Source organism: Anomalospiza imberbis, chromosome 3 (genome assembly GCF_031753505.1).
Source record: "Anomalospiza imberbis isolate Cuckoo-Finch-1a 21T00152 chromosome 3, ASM3175350v1, whole genome shotgun sequence".
Classification (NCBI taxonomy): Eukaryota; Metazoa; Chordata; class Aves; order Passeriformes; family Viduidae; genus Anomalospiza; species Anomalospiza imberbis.
Genome location: NC_089683.1, coordinates 38,649,658 through 38,674,873, shown reverse-complemented (window position 1 = coordinate 38,674,873; position 25,216 = coordinate 38,649,658). Strand labels below are relative to the sequence as shown.

Sequence of the window (25,216 nt, the reverse complement as noted above, 5' to 3'; positions counted from 1 at the left end):
TATATTCTTAGAAGATAACATCATATTTTGTAAAGTTTCTACTGTCCTCAGCATGGCAAACATTGTATACAGAAAAACAGCAAATGGGTAAAAAGTGACACAACAAAATTACTCTCCACCTGAAATATTAGGTAACTTATTCTTGAATAAAATAGAAAGGTTTTTTTCTCCACAATAGCTTAAGCATCAACGGTCTAAATTAATCAAGCTATCAGCCTCGATTTTAACTATCATAAATGCTGTTTTCTAAAGAGAGTAAAACACAAGATCATGCATTTTGTTATCCATAAATTCTGTCTTCTACACAAACACGAGGTTTGTTATTTTCAGCACAATTACTATGTCATCAATAAACTTGCCATTGTACATTGAATATCTTCCTTCCATGAACTTTGTTATCTTTTTTCAATCTACTTATTCAAATCTAGTGTCTTGTTAATTCAGCTTGAGTTTTGGCTCTAGGGTACTATCTCTCCTCAGCCAGTCAAGTTTGCCATCTAAGATGAAGTGAGAGATGTGGTTAATAGAGACACTTGCGGTCTGGTTGCACATATAGATCACACATGCCAGCCTCTTGTTCAGTCACTGCAAGGTTCACTTGTAATTGGTAGGTTCATTTGCAGGTTGATTTGCCAGGTAGCAGGCTGTGATCTTTAGTGCATGCCTATTCCAAGGTTACTATTAAGAAAATAATTTTTCAGCAATAGTGGATAAAAGAGTATTTTACTTTTCTCTTACTAAAGAGCACATCCAGGACAGCCAGCCAAATACTGTATCTCTTCAGGAACACAGCCTATCCCACCTTATAAACCAGGAATTTTTTTTAGATATATGATGTGCAGGTATCAGTGTACATCTATACACTGGTCATTCAAGGCTACCAGCTCTAGAGGTAACCCAGTTTTTGTCAGCTTGAAGGTCTGGCCCTCTCAAGCTGGATTACCCCATTTTGAACTGGCAAACTTCATCTTGATTACATATTTCAGTTCTGTCCAAACCAACCTCTAGCTGTCTTGTCAGTTTGAATAACCTCAAAATCTCTGTCTGCGCTAGTAAATAAAAGAACAGCGTGGAATGTTGCCAAACATCAACTATTTGTGCTGTTAGAGCAGAAGGTGGCCAGATCAGTTAGTACTTTCCTAAATGATCCCCAGGCATGAGCAGATGAAATTCCCCATGGGGAGCCTGGAAGTGGGTGGCTCAAAAAGTTGAGTAGTGGGATACAGAAAGTCCTCTACCAGGCTACCAGAGTGAGACAACATGACCAGACATGGCTTTCCAAGACAGATTTGACCAAAGTAGGTAAAAAGAAACATGGCCAGATGCCAGAAAACAGGGTTTCCTTATTATCATCTCAATATCATATAATCATACAAGAGTTTGGGTTGGAAGGGACATTTAAAGGTCATCTAGTCCAATCCCTTGCTATAAGCAGAAACATCTCTAACTAAACCAGGTTGCTAAGAGCCTTATCCAACAGGAAATTGAGTGTTTCTAGGAATGGGGCACTTACCACCTTTCTGGACATATGTATGTGGGTAGTCCTGTCTCCCAAGTACGGAACAATATGAAAGAAAAACTGCATCACCTCTAACATCCTTGAGTACAGAGAATGTACTTAGACATCTCAAAGCATGGTTCTGGTCCTCTTCAAAATGCCCTTAAGGAATTCTTCACCTCTGTCAGAGGCTTCAAAAGCCTGACAGGACATCTGCCTTCCTAAGGCATAATTCTGAAGAGCCACAACACTACTGCCCTTTACACTGGTTGTACATTCAAGCAATACTTATTTTTGCACCCTAGAGAATCAGTTCTGCAGAAATAGTAGGCTCTGCTTCAAAATCCTATGAGATTCCAGTGGTCAAACATGTTGTGGACTAGAACAAATTTAGATGAACTGGACAACAGGTCTCAAATCCCTGATTAAAAATTAAATTGAAAGGCATAACCTAAAAGGATATGAATACTGAATATGAATTTCAGCAGTCCTATTGCAGCCCTATTACAAGCTGAACTCACACTAAAATAGGTAATGCTTTCAGGGACAGAAAGAAAGAAAAAGGCAAGCTTGATCCTTTATGCTATAGAATCACGGTTCTCCTGATTTATTAATTTGTGTCCTTTTTAAAAATTATATAAACAAAGAAGTAATCAACAGAACTTCTCATTTCTGTTTCTTTTGAAGCTGACCAGCTGAAAAAGGTAAAACAGATTTCCTTAAAGTTTCATGAGGAAAGTATAATCCAATAGTGAAGAGTGTGAACAGCAAATTTCATCCCAGAGTTAATTTCTGTAGCCCATTTATAAATCTTTGAAATACAGGTTTGTAATGGAAATACTGACAGACCCTTAACAATAGTGCTGCCATAATGAGATTTGTCATTTATGATTAATTGAAGATAGCCTTAAAACATCTTTTCTAAAAGCGTCTTCTCTCTATTGAATTTATTCCCCATGAAACTATATCATAAAAATCAGTTCCCCAATTTTGTCAAGTGCCAGAGACATTCTGCTTATTTACCCTTAATAATAATCCAAGTTTCTGACAACTAATAATTTCATCTGTGTCACTTCAATCAAACTGATTTTATTGAAAATCTACAAAAGCAAGGCTTAGGAATCTGCAGTGTTTTTAATAATGTGTTTCTAATTGCAATATTGTTTTAAAATCTGTGAAATAGAAATGGATTTAAAACAAATGTATGCCTAATGATATGATTAAATTAAGAATGCAAAGTATGGTAAGTTGAAGACTATCTAAAAAAATGTTTCATTCTAAATGTTTCATTTAGTGCATTAATACCACTTTGTGGATGCAGTTCGTTTACTCTAGTGTAATTGAATTTGCTTGTTAATCTCTTTCCAAAAGGTGTTCAAAAATACAGCTGTGCAAGCAAATGGAATCTTACAAAAATGAATATTTATGAAGATACAGATTTCCTTATTCCCAAAGGAATGCTCAAATTTTACTCTAAATCTTTAAAAATATTTTTTATCTTGCTTCTTGCTTATATTAGTGATGTGGGCTGCTTATTAATCAATGTTTAACAATGTAATTACAGCTGGTTTTAGTCTTACCAGATAACACAGATTAATAAATGACCTGCAACTAGTGAAGTGTGTAGAAAGGGTAATGAATTCCTTCCATCACCACAATAATTTATTAGTAATAAACAAAGAGTATGATGAATTAGAAGATTTTGTAGAGTTTCTGAATATTGCACCAAAATTTCCAGATGAAAGCATTTAATCATGCAGTTTTCATTCATTTATTTCCTTTGTATCAATTCTGTGAGCTATACTATGCTTGGATTTGTTTTTCTGAGCTGTGCTAAGACATCCATTGAAAGCCAGGTTCTAGAGTTTTATATCAGCTCACACTGCTACACACCAATCTTCCCTGTCACTGAAGTTAGTGTAACTTTGATGTGAACTAATTTCTTTCCATATAGCAAAACAAAATTTAGCCAAGCAAAGCTGTCTCCTCACTGGTCAGAAGTATGTGGAATTCCTTTGGACTACTGTATGCAGCTGCATGTAAAAAGAAGCAGTTATAGAAGCAGCCTGATTAATGTGACCTGCCAGTGAAGTGGGGTTATCACACACATCTGCATGCTAGACAGATGTAGCAGCAAAAAAAACACAAGCAAATGTAATTTTAAAACAATCTTATTATTTTAGCCTCCTTATCAACTCTTCTGGCTTTTCATCATTTGGATACAGACAGACACCATTTAAAATCAAAGCTACACCTTTCTGAGAATTGTATAATTCCCTATGAACAGCAAAACTGAAGGTGAGAAAAAAAGGTAGGGTATAGATAATACATCATATCCGATGGCACCATCAGTAATTGCACCAAACAGCAACAAAACTGTAAAGTGACTATGACAGTACCCACTGTGATAATCCAGTACATCCCCTGCACAGCATAGCAACCTCCCCTTTTTGCGTCTTTACTCCTGCTACTCTGCTTCCCCGAGCTGCCCCTCTCCCTAGTTCAGCAGGGCAGAGGAGGAGGCAAGCTGTACACTTAATCTTCCCTCACTCCTCTTGTTCCTCCAGCACAGTCTTGAATCAGAACTGAAACAGTGAGAGAGCAGTCATGTAGATCTGCCATGCCCTCAGGTGAGAGAGGATGCTTCCCGAGGACAGGCATAGTTCAGAGAGGATGTGCAGAAGAAGGCAGTTCAAACATCTCCTACCTGACTGTAGGTTACTGTCTCAACTGTAAGTCAAACTTCCTCAGGAACAACTCCCAGCCTCATAGAAAAATCAGGTGGCAAGCTAATGGGGGAAGAGGTGGAGAAAGACCTCTCCATCCTCACAAAAGAAACCAGAATTTTTGTTCCTTTTAAAATCTAATATTATACAGATACTTGATATTTTTTAACATCCAGATAAAAAATTTTTGAAAACTTTAAGTGGTGTAACTCATCATAAATTTGATGTCTTAGCAGATAGAAATCTTAGCAGGTGCATAAAAACACTAACTCCAGGGGTTCACATCAGGTAAGGCTTAGGCTCAGAACACTTGCTAATTGGAAGCGTGTGTGGAGGACTGTTAAGAGAGCTCAGGACCTACTGTGCTTTGACCAACATCCAGCCCTATTACATATGTGCATCTAAACACTGCACTGACTTCTATGAGAATTGTATAGGTGGAAGAATTGCAACAGTGACTCTCAAAGTGACACAGTGACAGAAGCATACCAAGGGGGAACCTGAAGGCAAATCAATAGGGAATTCAGAGCAGAAATCAGTGAGAATGCATAAGCTACGCCTAAAAACATGCATAGATTACAGTAGGTTAGAATAGGCTGTAATGAATTATGTAACTGTCATGAATTCTTGCCAAAAAGCCCCAACTAGCATAATATTGTTGCAATTATGTCAATTCAGAGGAGATAAGAGACTGGCCCTCTGTAAACAGTGTTTCGTGCACGAAGCTGTATTATCTCTACATTCCATTTATCTAAGACTACTGAATTTATGAGGAAATTATGTATGTAGACACATACATATGCATATTTGACAAATAAATGTACTGAAAAGTCTCAGTATGAACAGATACGGTACAGTACTTGTTTTGAAAGAAAAGTATCTTAAATAATCTCCTAGTGAATCCAAATTCAGATGAAGCTCTTGCCAGCTGCCAGCAGTTACTAACAGGTACAGTAGAGGCAGTGCAGACTTAAAGCTATGCTCTGATTTCAGCAGGAAGGAATGTGATAACCTAGGGTATTTTGCTGAGCCTGATTAAGCACCTAAAATCTAGCTTAATTATACTACAGCTGGCTATCTGCAAGGCACATTATATGGCAGGACAAATAGGCAGGAATAGCAGTAAAGCCTCCCTGTTTCTCTCTGAGAGAGGAAAGTCTTTGCATAGGAGTGCCACAAGAAAACCTTCAGAGCACTGACTTGCAAATCACAGCGAGGGGCAAAGCTAAGGCCAGGTTGGGAAAGAGTGGTTTGGGACAGGGCTCCAGACAGCAAAGGCTGAAACTGGTCGTGCAGTGCACCAGCCAGCCTTACAAGTGTGCCATAATTTCACAGGACCTCTGAGCATTTTGGAATACAGTGAGGGCATTTTCAGCTTACCAGATGAGAAGGTGACTTAATTCTCTTTCAGCCTGCCATATCATTTGACTGTAAATGTTAAGAGGCACACAATGGCAAATTTTTGGGTGGTTTTGTTTTGGTATTTCTGTTTGCTGTTTGTTTGTTTGTTTGCTTGTTGTGTAGCAACATTCATTGACAAGCCTGTGACCATTTGGGGGAAAAACAAACTCCCACTACCCATATGGGATGATTAGGAAGATAGATGTTAACAGTGAAGAAGGGAAAAGAAGTGTAGATCTTTTCTCCTGGAATTCAGGAGGTAGATTTCTTCTAAAAGATCCTTGGCAGATGTCCTGGGTCTGGTAGACTACTTTTTTTTTTTTTTTTTTTTTTTTTTTTTTTTTTTTTTTTTTTTTTTTTTTTTTTAATACTGGAAGTTCACTTAGGTAAGTGGATTTCTTACTGTGGGGCTTACTACAGTAATACAGCAGTTATAAAAAATTTTCTGGTAGTGTACAAATTAAATAAGTTAAAGAAATACAAAATCATATTATCTCAGAGCATAGATCTGAATTCTTTGGTTTTAAGGTTCAATCTGCCAGATATACTTATTAATTTCCATTCCTGTAACATTGTTTATATATTTGGTTATATTTGAAAATGGAATAAAGAAAGAACTTTAAAGGTGAAAGGAAATAGAACATGTTAATTCATGTATCACAATAGAAGATGTTGGTAATTCACATATCACACAGGATTTTAATGTTTTGAATTGCACTATTAGAAGGGAAAAAAAAGTTTTGAATAAATTGATACAAGATAGTATTTTTAGTCTACCCAAAGAAGACTGTTAAGACCAAAATAATTACAGAGTGCAAAGCAGACACCTGTCTAAAGTTACAGTCTAGCTTTGAGACAGAAAACAAAGTGTATTAGAAAATAAATGGTTAATTTAATCATAAACCAAAGGAAATTATAGGATGCTCCAAGATATGTACTATGAAAATATATTTGTTACCTATCAGATAAATTGTAGACAACAATGTAGCAAAAGATTATTCAGGGTAGCCAGAATTAAGAAAGTTTATGCATTGGATTAGAAACCCTAACTCTAAGCAACTGGGCAGTGCAATGACAGATGAATTATTGTAGTCAGCTGCCATATTATTCATGAGAAAGAAGTAAGACACAAAAAAAAACGATGTAAAAGAAAGCACACCCCACTACACCATTTAGCTCTTTTTATCACTACAGTTCAAATCACCTTGACAAAAAAAAAAAAAAAAAGTGCAAAAGGACAAATAAAGTATTTCTTGAAAATAAGTGCTTTTCACCTGAAAGAGCATGAAAGATACTTATTGTCAAGAGTGTCACTCTCATGCATTTGGAGTATCTCCTAGCTCTCATCTAGATCAATGGAACCACTTACATGAGGAAAACATTATGTGAAGTGAGGCCTTAGATGGGAAACAACTAAGAGTTTGCTTGGCAAATGCATGTGAAATTATATTAATGAAAAGAAAAATAAACTAGTCAGTGGTGTAGGGGGTGAGATTATCCATTTGTGATGAATGTTTTCATGGGGATAGAGATAGCTAATCTGGTTGCATGAAGGACAGAAGGGAACTAGAGGCAATATTGCAATACTGTGACTTATATTTGTCATATTTACTGATCCAAGCAGGGGTTAGCTTGCCCTTTAGGGTCTACTACAGCAAAGCCTTTTTTCTTCATTATACAGCCATGTAGCTTAATTTCATAGAGGATTTGCATCATCCCTGCATTTGTATGAGAAGATTATTACTCTACACAAACCAGAATTGGCTGTAGAAAGACAGTTGGTTAGGTACTTCTATTACCTTCGTCACAATATGGTAAATATGAAAGAAATCACATCCTGAAAGTATAGTTGGCAAATTCAAGCCAAAAGGAGATGCATTCTGAATAAAGCATTACTTACCCATGAAACACACTATCATGTGCACTTTCATATTTAAAGGGGATAAAATCTGCAAGGTCTTGTGATTAAGTGTATCTGGCAAGTATCAAGTATCTGAGAACAAAACAAGCTTCTACAAATTAGTATGTGTATTACTTGCCAGAAATCTGGTTTACTTGCAGTGGATAATGAGAGATCAGTTTTGGGAGAGGTAAATCCACAGACCAGGACAGAAGTGGCAGTATATCTGCATGGAAACTTGACAAGAGTATGAGAATACGTGAAAGATGACAAAGAGGGAAATCTGCAGAGGGTTGTACTCCTGAGAGGTGCAATTCTTAAATTATTCTACTTCAAGGAACACCTTCTCCCATACACTTTGGCAGCTTTCCTGTCAGTAGTGATGCTCCACATCACTACACTTCCTGGATCTAGAGGTGAAAGCATGGGAACTCCTGCCATTGCAATCTGTAGTTTCTCTTTCAGAACTAAATAAGGGTTATTGCATCTGTTCTTTTATCCTTTCCCCTCCTACCTCCTAACACAGAAGGGAGATTGAGAGAAGAGATGCTTTCATGCTCTTTCACAGAAGAAAGCTGAGAGATTGAGACTGACTGTAAGAGGAGGTAATATACGGAAACAGGAAATTTACTGGGTCTGATTTTTCACCTCAGCTGGGCTGAAAGAAGAATCTAGGACTGTCACAGATGGAAGTGATCATATGTCACTTGTGCTGAATAAGAACAGGAAGATACTAACCTCACTGGAGCATATTGCTAGAGTTTATCTGTCACTTACAACTAATTAACTAAAATATAAATTAGCTGCCCTTATGGTCAGGCTCTTCTGTGCACAATTTTTAGTATGACAAACATCCTATGAAAAATTGAAGCTTTAAATCTTACAAAGAATCAAAGTCAACAAGGAGCTTATATGTGTGGATACTTGTTGTTGCATCCGGACACAAAGGCACTCCTTTAATTCATAGGTGAGAAAGGCAAATTATCTCCTTTCAGAATATCTCCAGATGTTATCACAGGATGATGGCACTGGCTTGTCCTGCTCAAGCTTCCCAGGGGAAGGTCAGCAGCACAATGTGATATACTAACAGACTCTGAAGAATGATCAACAAAGAGATAGTATGTTCTCCAAAGCTCTTGTTCCTCGGTAAAGCAGTTTCCAAATTCAGGTTTATCAGGGGAAGCAGTCTCACAGGAGCCAAATGCAGCATGCTTTTGGACCCTTCACAACTCTGCTCTTGTTCCTTGGGAAAGGCAAAGACTTTTTTTGTTCACTGTATATTTAATATGAATTTAATTTGTGCTGTTCTATAGAATGTATTTCATTTCCATTAAATGGCAAGATGACACACCATCCTACCTCTTTCTGTAGTGTCTCTCAAAGTGTATTGAAAATTCATAGATTTGGAAAACATGATCTATGTATCTATTTAGCACAGTACATCTTTAAATCTCCCAAGAGAAAATTTGACAGTGAATTTTTATTACCATTCTGATATAAGTAAAGACTTTAAAGTGTGAAGTTTTACAGCACCATTTTTGATTACTGTTATCTAAAATAGTTTTTAAAAACCCAAAATCAAACTGGCAGTTTAACTAGAAAAAGAACTTTTTATATGAGCATGCTTTTCAAACAAGCCAGTCCTGATTCTCTACAATTTCTTTATGAACTAATAAAATGTATTTAATACATTGCCTTATTTACTATAATAGAGCTACTCTGACTTATAAATCCACCAGATTATCTGAAATTGACAGTGTATGGAAAATCCATCTCTGGTCCAGATTTGGAAAGTAAGTGCCATTAGATCTGTAAAACTAAATGCAAAGTCTGATATAATGAATTATTATACATACATGACTTACAAGTGAAGTGTCACAAAGACACTGAATTTTATATTAAAAAGTATACAAGAAATTGACAAAAATTGCACAAAAATGTGTATTATGTATTTCATAGAAAATCTTGTGCATGGATAAAAACAGTTCAGGGATTGCTTAGATTTCAGTTTAGAAGACCTTATTTTATTACATAAAACTAATTTCTTCTTTTGCTACTGTAAAACAGAGTTCAAGGGTTGTTTTTTTTTTCCAAAACTAGTCTTTAGGATCACTGTTCTGTAGGCAGAACCAAGACTCAACATGATTTACAGAAATGGTGTCTGAGGCTAACCTTCAACAGCTTTCTGAAAGTACTGAAATTTCACTTCAGCCCAGCACAAAGTTGGAAAGAAAGGATGAATGAATCCTGCAAGAAGAAAATTAGTGAAAGCAGACCTTTGTAACCACTATTTTCAATTTATGAAAGTAACACTACTTTCAAATTATGCTCATTTCCTTACATATGCTTGTGTAGCCCTAGAATTCATCCTATATTTCTTGTGCCACAATTTCAGATCGGGTTTTGGTGAAGATAGAGTTAGTCAGCTTTAAGGAGGAAATTATTTAAGTATTTTTCCAAAGTCTGGTTAGAGCTTTGCAATTCAGCGTAGAGAAGCTCAGCTAGCATGAAGTTAGTAGAAGCATAGGGAAGCTTGGTAATGTAAAGAAAATCATTCTAACTACAAGTAAAAATAAAAGACAGAATCTGGCCTACAGGAGAAAAACAACAAAACAGAATAAAGAGACAATCTTGGATTACATTGTTCTTTTTCCATTAACCATTTCTTTTGGTGGTACCTGAATAGTAAATATTGAATTGAATGAAATTCCCAGTTCCTTTTTTTCCCCACCTTTTTTCTTTCTTCTTCTCTCAGAGGTTTTTTTACCAAATCTCAGGATGGTAGTCCATTTAGCTTGAGTATTTTTGTTCAGTTGTATTATATCTCTTTTCTGTTTTTCTTTGCAGATCTAACACAGCTGGACGAAATGCAATAAAGGATGTGTATCCTACAGAATACAATGAAGTATTAGAAAACACTACAAATAAACAGAGAAAATGAAATCATCAAATTCACTAAAAAAAGATTTCAAATTCTTCATCAATTTCACAAAGATTTAATGTGTGAGAAGAACAAAAAAACACCCCCAACATTAATAGACACTCTCGATGTATATCGAATGTTTTGGTATAACAGTGAATACATCCATGACTGTTCTAACAAAGCAGTACATATAATATGTCGTCTTTATCTTCATTTACAATTATCAGGAAGATAGGGCATTTAAAATGGGTCGATCAAGAAGAAGAATATACACTTCCTTTTTTTTTTAATCTCTTATTTAACTTCGTTGTACACTCACTCATGTACACACACATCGTTTGTGTGGTTAATACATTTACATAACTTTGAGACTACTTGGATATGTGTATGATCTGACACATATATCATACACATACAATATTAGATTGTATAAAATAGTACAGTATAATCTGTATAAATGCAGGTGATTTTAAAAATAAACGTCTGGCCTAATACTATATGCAGGACAGGAAGACACCTTGCTACCATTTAAGCCTTTCTCCTGTAAATATTTCCATTTAGCAAGTTTCTACATTTTTATAAACATAGTCATTCAAAATTTCAATGCAATTTTTTTAGTACATTCTTTGGGGTAAAAAATGTCTTCTTGGCTTAGTGACATAATAAATCCTAGCACTTCATGCTAGGAAACTGTGGAGGACTAACTAGGTTGAAGACTTCCTACATCTTCGTTAATTACTGTTACAATATATGCAACATGAAAACTAACTTCACCCGTGAAAATTTGCCAAGAAGTCACAAAATCCCTGTGTGTTTTTAAAACAGCCTTTTAAAAAGAAGATAAGCCTACTCACTGTTTTGCACAGCTCCCCTTTCTAAATACACATGCATGAGGATGGGTATGACAGACGGCAGAGGATGAGAAAACCAAGAGTCTGCACTATGCCTACACTTCTCATGGTATCCAAAGTATCAACAGAGCATTATGAATGAAACACAAAAACTGTCATATTCTAAGCCATATTAATTATTCAGCAAGTGAAAGAAATACAGTGCATTTTGGAGCCTCTCTCTACACCCTTCTCGGAAGTCACAAGGAGCCCACAGGGAAAGTGCTCAAAGCCTGGAGTATGGTGGCTGTTTATCCGTCAATGCTGAGGATTACAATATTGTCATTATTAGTAGTACTAATTCTAATTTTGTCTTGTCTACCTAAAGGTTCCACAAACAAACCTCCCCCCCAGTTTAAATTCCCATTTATGGCATAACATTTTCTATATCAAGATCCGCATCTGCGCAAGGCGTTTCAGATTCTCGCACAGTCTTGCCACCGAATTGCAATTACACCTCTCGCTCTTCGCTGCCTTTGCTTGCTTCCGAAAGACGATAGTCACTTATTCTGTTTACATCGCAGTATCTATTCTTCGAAAGGACACGACCATGCACTTTTAGCCGAGCAGTACAAAACCCGGTCCATGCCGCTCGGCATCGGTCCCGGGAAGGTTGAGCGGGACAGAGGTGGAGGAGGCAGGGGCCGAGCAGGGGGCGCGGAGCGGGGACCGCAGCCGGGGGCGCCGCCTCTCGCCGCGGGGGCTGCGCGGCCCCAGCCCCGGCGCGGCCCGGGAGAGGAGCGCTCGCCCCGAGCCACCGTGCCCCGCGCAGCGCGCTCCGCTCCGCGGCCTCATTCGGGGAGCAGTAAGTTTTTGTGTCCGTCCCGCAGCTGTTTCACTCCGAAGGAGCGAGGGGTGAGTTTGGAGAAAGGAAAGCGGAGGGGTGGGGATGGATCCCCGGCAAAAGCTCTCCCGGTCCGCAGGATGAGAGCTGACAACAGAGATTTGGCAAGTTTCTCTCTCCCTCGGGTTTCACTTTTTTTTTCCCCTCCCTCTACTATTTAAATTGTCTCATTGTTAGAGGATTGCAGGCGCTTCAGGTTACACCCGGAGAGGGCAGGGGGAAGCAGCCACTCCTTTCCCTCTCCACATAATATCTATATTGCCATTAACCTGTTCTTCATATTTGGGGCAAACCAGAGACGCGGGGCGGAAAACACGAACGCAACAGAGGGAAGGGATCCCAAGTGATGTCAGCCCCGAGGAACTTGGCTGTTGTGGCAGGGCTGTCTCGGGGAGCCATCCCGCAGCTTCTGCCGAAGTTTCCCTTTCGGTGGCATCAACCCAGGTGCGCGCTCAGTCCGGCTCCGAGCGGGCACCGCGCGGGGACCCGCCGGCGGCTGCTCGGCTTCGGGCAGAGGCCGGACCCTGGCCGGGACCCCTCTCTCTCGGTACCCCGGCGGCTGCGACACGGGGAGACCACAGGGAACCCTGGGGGAGGGATGCACAGACGTCCCCTCGCTCGCAAGACGCTCCGGGCAGTCGCCTCCAGGCGTGCGGGACAGCGCCGGGAGCCGCCCGGGCTCGGCACCCCGTTCGTGGCTCAGCGCCTCCGTCCCGGCGCTGCGCCCCGCGCGCAGCCCGCAGCTCCCCGGCACCGGCAGACACCCGACACCGCCGCGCGCTCATTGGCCGGCGCCGCCGGCCCCGCCCCCCTGGCCGCGGCGACTCAGGGGGCGGTTCGGCCCGCCGGCCGCCGACAGGTGCTGTTGATTGGTCAGAAAGGGCTGTCAGTCACGTTGAGGGACGGGCCGCTCCACGGCCGAGGCCCCGCCCCCTTGCCCTCATTGATATTATCGGCGCGCGGCGCGGGCGGCCGGGCTGCAGTCGGGGCTGGCGGGCGGCCGGCCCGGTGCGGGAGCCGGGCAGCGGCGCGGAGGCGGAGGAGAAGGAGGCGAAAGAGAAAAGCAGCCTGGAGGGAGGGAGCGCCGAGCCACACACTAGCACAGCAAATTCTCCACCGACCTCTAGCACCCACCAAGCGGCGGCAGTGGCAGTGTCTAGGAATAGAGAGCTAGAAATATAGAATCACCCCGCTCCTGCACCATGGCTTTCCAAAGTAGGCTCCCTTCTTGGATTATTTTGTGCTCCGTCTGGCTGTTCCGCTTTGCACACACGGGGGAGGCACAGGCTGCAAAAGAAGGTAAGGTGATGCGGAAAACAAAAAGTTTGAGCTTATTTATTGCTTTTGCCCACGGAGTCTGTTTGGTGGCTTAGTAGGGGATCTTCCTGTCCCTGCCAGCTGCTTATCAGCCCCCCTCTCAGGAAAAAAAAAAAAAAAATTAAAAAAAGACTTTTTAGTTGAGGTGGGAGAGAGGAAAAAGCACGGTATTCACTGGGGGCTGTGCGTGTGTATGTATGAGGGACCGGGACAACTGCCTTTGCTCCCAGGAATGAGGTTTGCGAGGCATTCGCACGTGATGAGGAGGAATGGGGCTGGGAGAGCCCCCGGCCCGGGTGTCCGTGCTGGAGAGCGTCGCTCTCCCGTGCCAGCCCTGATCCTCCCGAGGAGGTGCAGGGAGGGCGGGTTACCTCGCTGCTCTCTGGGCAGGGGCTGAGGGCCGAGTTTTAGGGCTCGGGACGCTTGGTGGGAGGCAAGGCACAGCGCTTGGCTGGGGCTGCGGGGCAGTCCTCGCCGCTCCCCACCGGGGCCCTGCAGCGCTCCGGCCCAGCGGGGCTGGGCACAGACTGCGGGAAGGAGTATCGGGGTGCAGTTTTGCACGTCCCAGCTGTGCAGGCTGGACATGTATTGAGAGGATACATACGGGCCGGTGTCGTGTGCCTGAAATGTGTGTGCTCTCCCCTGGTATCGCTGGAGAGAGGTTTAGGGGTTTTACACCATCTGCGTAGCACAACGGAGCTTCTTCGTTTTCATCAGTCCAATACTGGTATCTGTGTAAGGCGCACCCCGCACATTTGTTTCCCCCGCGCAAGGAGACAAATCAGGCAGTTTTGTATCAGAGACTGATGGAGGTGTTTAAAATCAATTCACAAAGCCCATCTGGGAACCTCTTTTTTCACGCTGAGAAAATCCGAAATTATTTAAAGGAGTGCCCTGCTCGGGCTTGACAGCCGAAGGCGAAGGTCCGTCTCCATCTTCGGGAGGGGGGGACGAAGACACACACGACATGACATGGGAAGGGGGAGGCAGGGCATTTTCGGTGCCTCTGCATATGTATGCGTTTGGGGTTTCCCCCCTCCGCCTCAGATGGATGCGTCAGTATTTTTCATCAAACCTCTGGCATGCAGTAAGATACCATTTGGAGCTTTAAAAAATGCCTCAATTAAAATGTACTCTGCCCTTAAAAGACGAAGTCGATGGCGAGATTAGAGAGGGAGAGAAGAAGGAGCCTTTCCGTAGCAGCATTTCGAAAGTTTATTTGGAGGGGCTGTAAAGCACAGAAACCCTCCCGCGGGGAGCACTAACCCGTAGCCGTGGGGTGGGGGAGAGGAGAAGGGCCGAGCAGTCGGACGGGGAGGCAGGCGGGGAGGGTGCGGACTGCCTGCCCCACTCTGCCCTACGGATTGCTCCGTGATCGGAGCTACGCCGATGCTTCCCAGTGGTAGCCTATCCCGGTTTTTTCTCTGTTATACGTGGGTGGTTATATATGCATCTGTACCTATGAGTGTGCGTGTATAATGGCTGTATATTCGGGGGAAATCACCTAGCCAAAGGAGGGTCAGGAGGGGGCGAGCGGCAGACAGGGATTGATAGCGGCTACCTGCTGCAAGCGCAGAAAACTCTGTCAGAAGAAAGAGCGAGTTAAAAAAAAAATAAACAAGAACAACAAAAAAGTAACTTTACAGATTCACCGCCGGCCCCGCCGAAGGCCGGTGGCGGCAGCAGCCCCGCGTGGTTTCCTACCCCTCCCCGCTGGGTACGGAAAAGGGATGGGGGGGGTAAAAGGCTAAAAAGTTTTCCGAGTTTTCTTTCTGTAGCTCAATAGAAGCCGCGGTGAGATGCTGGGGAGGAACGGGGCAGGGTCCCTCTGTCTCTCTAAGCCAGAAAGCGACCGCGTTACCTGCGGAGCCCTCTGCCAGCCGCCAAGACCCTCGGGTCCAGCGCACACACGGGGAGCGGACTATCCCTTCGCTCCGTGGCTGCGAGACTTCGGGGCTCCGTTCTGGGGCCGCTGTCCCGGGCGCTTCCTCCCAACACCGCGGCTGTCGGGGGTGTGGTGGAGGCGGCCGCGGGACCGGAGCTCCCCTGCGGCTCGGCCGCCAAGCCCCGCTCTTCGGCGCGGGGGCGCGTCCGCCTGCGCGCAACTCCGCGCAGAGCCCGGAGCGCGACTGCGGCTCCCCGCGGAGGCGAGAGGCCACTGCTCCCCCCCTGCGCGGAGCCCCGCTGAGCCTGTTTCCCGCGGCCGCGCCCCCGCGCTTCGCTCGCCGCCTCTCCTCCTCCTTTCACTCTCCGTCGCGCCGCGCCGCGGAGCGCGCTGCGCAGCTCCTCCGCGGAGGGACCGCGCTGAAGCGCCGGTGCGCTCCCGGCGCGGGAAGCTGCGGACCCCCTGCGGCTGCCGGCGGGGGGCGCGGGGCGCGGCGCCGTTCCTCCGCATCACTTTCCCGCGTTGCTGAAAGAGCCGTGACAGCCACGGGTCTCCCCGCGCAGGGAGCAGGGCAGCAGCCGCTGGCTTGGAAAGCTCTTCCCCGGTAACTTGGGATGCCAGAAGGAACGCCACGATTTCTTTGAAAGGGTTGTTTGCAGAGCAGGGGTTTCTGTGTTAGGGTTTTTTTGTTTCTTTGTGGCTTTTCTTTTTGTTTGTTTTGTTTGCTTGTTATCTTTTCTCTCTCTGATGTGCTCACCCGTTGCTACGTGATGGAGAATTACTGCCAAATAAAAAGTATAATGAATTACAGCCGTAGTGTGCTGGTGCTTAAACGGTTAAATTTTTGGTGGTACCTTTTTTCCCAGGACCATTATAAATGTTCTTATTTAACAAGCCGCCGCATACACCACCTGCTTTTCTATAGAAAGTGTTACAAAGTAAAGCCCCTTGAATCCAGCCTTAATGACATAAGCAGGTAATCTTTCTAGAGGGAGACTATCAAACTTCCTTAATGAGTAGTTCCACTTCATTACTGAAATACAGGCCTGGAAGCTACTGTTTTGTGTTCAGCTAACATTCCATGTATTACTGTATGAATTTTTAGGCATCTTTTTAGTAATTCACTGAAATTTTACGTTAAATTCTCCTTGGAGAAAGGGCCAAAGTTAGAACTAAAACTGTTTTGTTAGAACTGGCAGAAGTTGCTTCAATTTACAGCCTTAAGTCACACGTCTAAATATCTTAGACAGTACAGAAATTCTGTGTATAAAGTTATAAATAGCTTTATAGCTAAACATATATGGAATAGGTTCAAATTATGGATGCTACTAAAGAGTTGGTTTATTAGGCTGTGATTAACCACTTTTGGAGGTAGGGTTACATTTAGCTGAAAATAATTGTGGTGCTGCTAGAACTGATGCCTTTCTGTATATAAATGTCACCACGATGTGAAGATTTTAGGAAGCTGTTACCATAAAGTGAATTAGTCTGATTTTGTGTATGCGAGGTGTGAGGTAATTGCAGAGTCTTTTTTATCTGTATTCCTGGTTGTCATTTATTTGCAGAATTATTGCTTTATCACCAAAGGGAAGTATTTTTCACTTTGACACTCGAAAAAGATCATTGTTTTTCAATGCGACTCTCGGCGAGGTATAGACCAGTCTTGTATAAATCAGTTTGGAAACGTGTTGAAATGTCTGTGTGCTTTAAGCTGATTGTAATGACCAGCATATGGAAAATGTCCTTATGAAAAAGGAGAGGGAGGGAGCATGCATCTTAATGACTGATTAATAGCATTTCAGAGAACTAAAAACCCCTCACTTTGTTTTAAGCAATGAAATTGTAAAGATTTATGTATTTATGCTCACGTATAAGCAGATATGTATATCTGCTTATATGTGAATGATACATAATAATTTGTCTGTTTGCAAATAAATAGCTAGTTGTGGTTGCAGATAATTTTTTTTAATAATATGAAGAAGACATGTTAATCTGTACAAAAATTATATTAATTCTACCACTTTTTAAAATTCATATTTTGTTCCTTATTTTAAATCCCCCTTTGTTATTTTTAACAAGCTGTGGAATTTCTTCTTTTTTCCCTTTTTTTTAGTAATACTGCTGGACTCTAAAGCACAACAGACAGAGTTGGAATGGATTTCCTCTCCTCCCAATGGGGTAAGTACTGCAGGCAAAACTTAAGTTCCTAAAGATGAGTAGTTAGTTTATCGAAGCAGTTGAAAGACCTGCTTTAAACTCGTTCGCCCTCATATTTCTCTCAGTAATCATACCAAGTGTTTATAGCTTCTTCATTTTTAGAATGAAACCTCAGATTACGGTGTACAAATGTACAAGCCAATTAAAAGCAAGTGGCTCTTTGGAAAATTTTGTTACTTTTATGTTTTGTAGTGTATTTCTTTGTGCTGTATAAAGGATTACACTGTATATTTATAACACAGTATTTTAAATCCCTTTTTTTTCTTCCTTTAGAAACAACAGATCTGCTTCTGTGTGGAAACTTTCTAAAAATATGTTTTTCATTTTCTGTAGAATGGGTGATCATAAATTTGTTTACAATGTTTTCTTTGTAATTGAATAGCACAGATTGAAGTGCTCTAAAATAAAAACATTTATATTGCAGATGTGTTTGAAATGACATTCCAAACTTGAAACATCCCCAAGCCTTGAGGAGCTTGATATCTGGAACTAGGCACGAATTATGTGGTTAAGGCCACCTCCAGCTTGCGTACAAATTAATGTCTTGGCATTCTATGAAATGTATCATTGTAAATTACATCATTATAAAAATGAGATGTTTAGAAACATCATTGTTATTGTCTTATATATGTAAAGTTGGGAAATGCTGCTTTCAGTCTGAATTAAAAGTGTTATAAAACCTCTTCTTCCTCAAGCTTTGAGGAAGAACATTTTCAGAGACATATAATGGATATATTGTCCTATCTTAACTCAGTCCTACATGAACTTAGTCTGACAAATCATAAATTACATGGACAGTTCTTGCTCATGGAAACAGTCTCGCTGAATCTATTGTGACCCCTTGCACGAGCAAGAACTTGGGGGATCAGTCCCTTAATCTTCAGTTCATTAAGAAATCTGGAGCCAGAAGAGCGTGAAGTGTGAGTAGGGATATAAAAGTGTAACAAATCCTTTATATAAGAAGAATGAAAATGTGGAAGTGTCTTTCTTTGGAAGTAAGATTGTAGTATCAATACAAGCATAAACTGGAAACTAAATCTAAGGACTTCGGAGGGAATGTAATGCGGGCTCAATGCGTATGATGGCCAATAACCTCAGCATTAGTGTTTTGTGCTGATTGAAGCCTATACCAGAGGTGTTTGAAAGATTAGCTTGGTGGCATTTATATTAAGCTAACCTGTAGATAATGAAAGACATGTCAACACATGTTGCACATCGGCATACTGAAAGATGAAAGTAGAGTCCAATTCAACAAATAGTGAAAAGTGAGTTTCAGAGGTAGAAGCAAATTTCAATCACAAATTAAAAGTGAATCAAAACTAATGGCTAGATTTGTATGTGTGAAAATGTTCAGAAAAAGTTGTCTGTAAATTAACATAAAAGTACCATTTTAGTAATGTAATTTTGAAAATAAATGTTTTTCTAATTTTAATTACTGAATTATTAACTATGCAATAAAGACTTCATGGGAATGAACACAGAAAATTTTGAGAGAAACTACTGCATCATCACAGTAGAGAATATATCAGTTAGACACTCATTAAATGCCTCATTCAACTGCAAATGCTACATTTAATGCTGTCAAGATAACTAAGAAGTTAAAATACCATAAATTGAAACCAATAGAACAAGGCATATTCAAACATGTATAGCATGTATAGCACCATATTTTGCACTAGGACAAAGAAAAGTGAGTTTTCTTTCTGTGAAATTGTTCACTATAAGAAAACGTCAATGAATGGTAACCTCAGCTGCCATAGGTGAAAACTTCTTGAAGTACTGCTATATATTTTTCCCTTGCAGATACTCTGATTACATAATTACATCATAAATCACATTTCCCTAATTTTTTGGCTTTGTCAAAATATGGAAAAATAACTCCACTGCTTAATGCTGGAGATGACAAAAAGTAGTGTTTATTGTGTGAATTCAGTTTTTCTGTATTATTTTCCTTGACACTAACATAAAAATCTCTTTGATGCTAGCTAGTCTCATGTAGTGGGATTTTGACTCTGAGAATACTCATTTGTGTTATATTATGAAGAGTAAGTTGATTTTGTAAAATGTATTTTGTTTATTGCTTTTTTTTTTTTGTTTTAGTTTGTTGGTTTTTTTGAGGAGCAATAGTGATTTGTTTTGATGGAGCAATCCACATAACAACTCAAGGAGGCAGATTCTGTTGTGTGGTGCGTGAGAGTTACTTTCATGTCAAAGATGGAATGCATTATCTTACTGAATATCTTCTTTCAGAATCTGGCTTGGTGTCTTAAAGGAAGAATGCTTACACAAGATAAAATATAAAAAAAACCAAAAAACCAAACAAACAAAAAACCAAAAAACCCCCAAACCATCTCAAACGAATGCCAAAGGAGATAGCATTACCTGGCAACATTTTAGGCTTTATGTCTTTTTTGTCATCTTGATGGGAATTTTTTTTTAATGGGGAGATGTTTTTTGTTATCATAGTATAGCCAAAACTCTCTCAGTCCAGGGCCCCTTTTTTCTTTTTCTTGTTTTTTCTAGCTCTTGTGGAGGTGAAAAAAAATTATTCATTCAGCTCTAATAAATCTGTTATGAAGATAGACATTCTTTTGTTCAGAGGTTAATACTGTTCCATATGAAATCACTTCAGTTAACTCCATGAGCATTTAATAATCTATTTCAATCATTTAATACCATATGCATATAATACATAATACTTTATATATCTCATCTATATTAGCTATAGGTCCTTGAAATGCGCTTTGATATTTACTTCTGTGCATTTCAGCATCTGCAGCTGTGATATATTTTGTGATGATTCAGCCACATCTGTTTTTTCCTGAAACAGACAACATTAAAATGGTCTCATTTGCTGTCAAATAGGCTTGCAGAGTAATGTGCACTATGTGGCTCCTGATCTGAGAAACCAATGCCTTCCATGTTTGGTTGCCGGCATGAGGAATGTCAGTGGAAGCTCCATCCTGCAGAGGTGCCGACTATACGAGTCCCACGAAGCACTTAAGCATGTGCTCACCATTAAGCTCATAAGTACAGTCACTGATCTTAAGCATGAGCTTAAGTGCATTATTGACACAGGGCCAGAGGGCTGAGTGCCATCCTGAGAAGTCATGTTTGCCTTTATCCTGGGGTGACGATAGCTCACCCCCTCTCCTCTAATTTACTACAGCTGCAGTTTCTGCAGGCACTGAAATGTTACAAGAAATGTGAAAAAAGGTGAGAGACAAGGATTGTTTTGGTTACACCTGGGCAGATCTGGCAGGTTTGCCATTGCTGGAGGTGCAAATTCCCACGCTGCTGAAGGCTGTTAAAGACTCTGGGATTGTTAAAGGCTTACCAGCTCATTACACAGTTGGTAACCCAAAGAGAGAGAATCAACAAAACTCAGCCTTTGAACCAGAGAGCTTTCAGTCATATGGGTTGTTTTTAATTCTATATGCAGTCTCATGGTTCATTTGAACTCTCAGCTAAATGAAGTTTGCCCCTTCTAATATGGGTGCAGCCACTGGACAAAAGGTGAGGTGAGGAGGAGCTGCTACTTACTCTTTCAGTTTGTAAATGAAACAGAAGGTAGACTGAAAGAAAGGGAGACAACTAAAATGTTTTCTTGCTTTCAGATTTTTAATTCTATCAATTTTCTCTTGCTCTTTCTCTATGCCATTTTGATCACATAGGGGTGGGAATCATCTGGCTCATGAGTTTCAGGACTTCATCCCATGCTTTCTATACAGCTGCAAGTTTCATTGGAAGTTTTACATGCACAAGTTTTATGTACTCTAATGCTAAGCAATTTCAGTTTCTAAGACTTCACTGATTTTAAGTTTCTTTGGAAGAGAAGCTGCCTCCCTCCTTTTGGTCTTTGCTCACTCAAAACCATTGTGACTTTAAAGAAATGTGTGTGAGCTCAGGGTGAAATCAGAACCTTCTATGCTAAACAGCCTTTTCTGAAGCTACCTACCCCTTTGCAACTGTGCCCATGATATGACAGTGATTTTTAGAAGTTGTATGTGGGAAAGACATGAAAGGAGAGACCCTACTCCTACATTAATATATATAATTAATATATATTTTCTTCTTTTGGGTGCTTAACAGTATTTTTAACAACTTACTGTTAAAAAGAAGGGAAACGTGAGTTGTGTGAAGTTTTTTAAAATACTCAGTATTTACATCTGGTGACATACTTCTTGTTTATTACTAACTGTTTGTTATCATTTTAGTGGGAAGAAATTAGTGGACTGGATGAAAACTACACTCCTATACGAACATACCAGGTATGCCAGGTGATGGAGTCAAACCAAAACAACTGGCTTCGGACTAACTGGATTGCAAAAAGCAATGCACAAAGGATTTTTGTAGAACTGAAATTCACTCTGAGGGATTGTAACAGTCTTCCTGGAGTTCTGGGGACTTGTAAAGAAACTTTTAACTTGTATTATTATGAAACAGACTACGACACTGGCAGGAATATCCGAGAAAACCAATATGTAAAAATAGACACTATTGCAGCAGATGAAAGCTTTACCCAGGGTGATCTTGGGGAGAGAAAAATGAAACTTAACACAGAGGTGAGAGAAATTGGACCTTTGTCCAAAAAAGGATTCTATCTTGCGTTTCAGGACGTAGGGGCCTGCATTGCTTTGGTCTCTGTCAAAGTCTACTACAAGAAGTGCTGGTCCATCATTGAGAACTTAGCTATTTTTCCTGACACAGTGACTGGCTCAGAGTTTTCCTCTTTAGTTGAAGTGAGAGGAACTTGTGTCAGCAGTGCGGAGGAGGAGGCAGAGAACTCGCCGAAGATGCACTGTAGTGCGGAGGGAGAATGGTTAGTGCCTATTGGAAAATGTATCTGCAAAGCAGGATACCAGCAGAAAGGAGACACATGTGAACGTAAGTAAACACACAACTTGCTGTAAATTTTAGGTCATGTTTTACCAGATTTTTCTTTTTTTTTTCTTTTTTTCACCTTTTTTAAAGAGAAATGCATCATCAGTCTGCTTTTAAAGTTTTCAGATCCTCAATCTGTAGTTCACACTGAATCTGAAGTTATTACTGGTTAATCTAAATCAGTCTGTCTGTCTGATTATGAAAATCAGTGGTTGCTCAGTGCTGTTTTGAATTTAAAGAAAAAGGTTGAAGTCGTAAGTATAAAGATAGGTTCAGGACTAAAATTATAGACTGTTTCTTGCAACTTTTGGTAAGGCTGAGTAAGTCATACCTATCACAGAACATTGTAGCAATAATGTCAGGTATGAGTAGGTAAACAGTTTGTTCTTTCACGTGATCTCTGACATAAGAAAGCTAAAATGGATGTAGTAAACAGAATGGGTGTGGTTAGTAATGGGAAAAATACACGCAAAATCAAAACCGAGCTAGAGATTTGTGTCAAGTGTGTAAAACCTCTAAATGTAAGACAGATATTTCAATTAGAGTATCAAATTTTCAGAATAAAGTATAATATCCTTTCTATAATTTTTTTTTGCACAAAACTAACTCTAAACTTTTGGCTTGCAAATGAATCATTGTAATTATTTTAAAATACTAGAAGATCAGAGACTACTGAGTTGTACTTCCTGATTCAAGACTGATTCAGTTAACCATGTTCTTAGAATTATACTTACCATTAACATTGCTGTCACTGGGGCTACCGGCATAAGGCATTTCTGCTTAGCATGAGAAAGAATATTTTATTATCTTTGCTTCCAATAAGAACAAGAGAATCTGCAGTTTGTTTGGAGACAGGTATTTTAATGTACATTTAATACAAGGTCTATCATTTTTTATCACAAGATAACACAAGAAGTTCTATATTAACATATGTTTATTGCAATGTAGGCAGACATTTGTTGATGAAAAATATTGTAAATGAAAAAGAGGAAAAAACCCCACAAATCTATGGAGAGGAGAAATGTACATAATCTCAAAAACAAAGCTGGTGGCACTCATTGAGTCTGAGGTGTCTTAGTCTGATGAGGACTTCAAAAACTGTAGAGGTTTTGGGGCATCCTAAAAAATGTAAATGAATCTCTTGATTAATAGTTTGTACAAATGTAAAAACACAGTTCTGCTTTTGGCAAGTTTCTATGAGGAAATTCAGTAGAAGGTGAAATGAGTGGAGTTGATCTCAGGGCTTTGTAACTCCACACAAATCTTTCATTGTTCTGTTGGGACAGGATGAAGTCTTAAACACTGCAGAGGGTGATCTCATTAGGAGTAATTGTAATGTGAAAAACTGCCCCGGCAAAACTGTTCAGTAGACTGTATTAGAGGTCTGTTAAAAATATTAAGTGTTGTGTCCCACAGAAGTCTGTGTTGAGGTTTTAGAATTTTTTTCTGAGTGACTGATTTTTTTCCCTTTTTTAGTTAATTTGCTCTTGATTACAGACCTAGTTATCGTTAATGTAATTAATATACTAATTTTATTTGACTTTCAATAAGGGAGAGAAAATATCCAAAAAACCCCCAGTGTATGTTAGGAAGGGGGTGGGGGACATAACCTGAGTGAGCATGGCAGGGATGGATAGAGAAAAAATTTATGTTTGATGACTGGAATTCAAGTAACCTGTTTATTGAACAGGCTTCTTAATTTCTAACTGCGCTGATGCTGACAAAAGAATTAAATGATAACTTGTACTTGAGCCTGGTGGCGTGCTCATTTGCAAGAACATTTCCCATTTTTGGCTTGCTTCCAAAGCAATCGCTGGGAGAACACGCTACTCTGGAAGCAGTCCAGAGGATCATTTATGGTATTTTTCCTCTTTTCTTTCAGTGATCCTGTTAAGAGTTTCAAAACAAACTCTGGCCCCATATTGAGGCAAGTTAATGTGTTTGAGAGGGAAAAAGTGGTGGGCAGGCACTCGTTGAGTGCATGCTGAGTCGGCAGCTCCAAGTCAGAGTGATCTGGATGACTGTGGCACACACTTGTAATTGCTGTCTGTGTGTCCTCTCTGGGCTTGAGGATGTTATTAAGTATGATCAACTATGCAGTGACCGATAATGCAGCTGGCACACTGATACTGTGTCTGTTTTTTGTGACAGATATTGAGAGAAACTTATCTCTACATTGACACTAATGCAACTGGCTATCTGTTACTGTCAAGCTGTGTAACAGATCAAGTGGAACCAAGTTTCTGTGTACTTCCTTAACCCAGAGCTTTTGTAGCCCTGTCTGAGGGCTCACTTCTGCAAATACTTTGTACCTGGCATGCTGTGTGACTTCTTTGGGACTACTCAGGGCAGAAAGTATTGTGCTCTGTCAGGATGCACAGACATCTGTGATTCTTCTCTCACACTTGCTAAAACTCTGCTGAATTAACTTAACACAATAGGATTGTCTTTTAAAGATACAGAATAATACCTTATCTGGCTGTGTTACAGCAATGGTAGGAGTAGATGACCACATTGTAGTTCCAAATATCTCTTCAGCCTATAACTCAGCAGGGATTTTCATTTGTGTTACACTCGCTTGATTGGCTGTCTGTGATTTAATAATGTGTGCCTTTTGCATACAGCTCCTCTCCTGTTTGTGAAATTTACTGAGTTAAGATACTAAAACAATTGAATTTTGATTTATATACAACTCTGCAGTGGATACATTTCTTTTTTTTTTCTTTTTTTT

General features: G+C 40.5%; 1 protein-coding gene across 11 annotated transcripts in view; it reads left to right on the top strand.

Annotated features, from left to right (window-relative positions):
• The first annotated feature begins 13,132 nt into the window (after positions 1 to 13,132).
• EPHA7 (EPH receptor A7) overlaps positions 13,133 to 25,216 on the top strand; it is a 164,030-nt gene continuing 151,946 nt past the window's right edge. For 4 of the 11 annotated variants that reach the window (XM_068184081.1, XM_068184077.1, XM_068184080.1 and 1 more), the window contains exons 1-3: positions 13,145 to 13,481; positions 17,498 to 17,562; positions 21,819 to 22,488. In XM_068184081.1, the coding sequence (XP_068040182.1) occupies positions 13,385 to 13,481; positions 17,498 to 17,562; positions 21,819 to 22,488 (832 nt within the window). In that variant the 5' untranslated portion in view covers positions 13,145 to 13,384. Of the gene's footprint in view, positions 13,482 to 17,497; positions 17,563 to 21,679; positions 21,730 to 21,818; positions 22,489 to 24,367; positions 25,052 to 25,216 lie in introns of those variants that run through there. The other 7 variants (XM_068184086.1, XM_068184084.1, XM_068184085.1 and 4 more) reach the window with 7 other exon arrangements.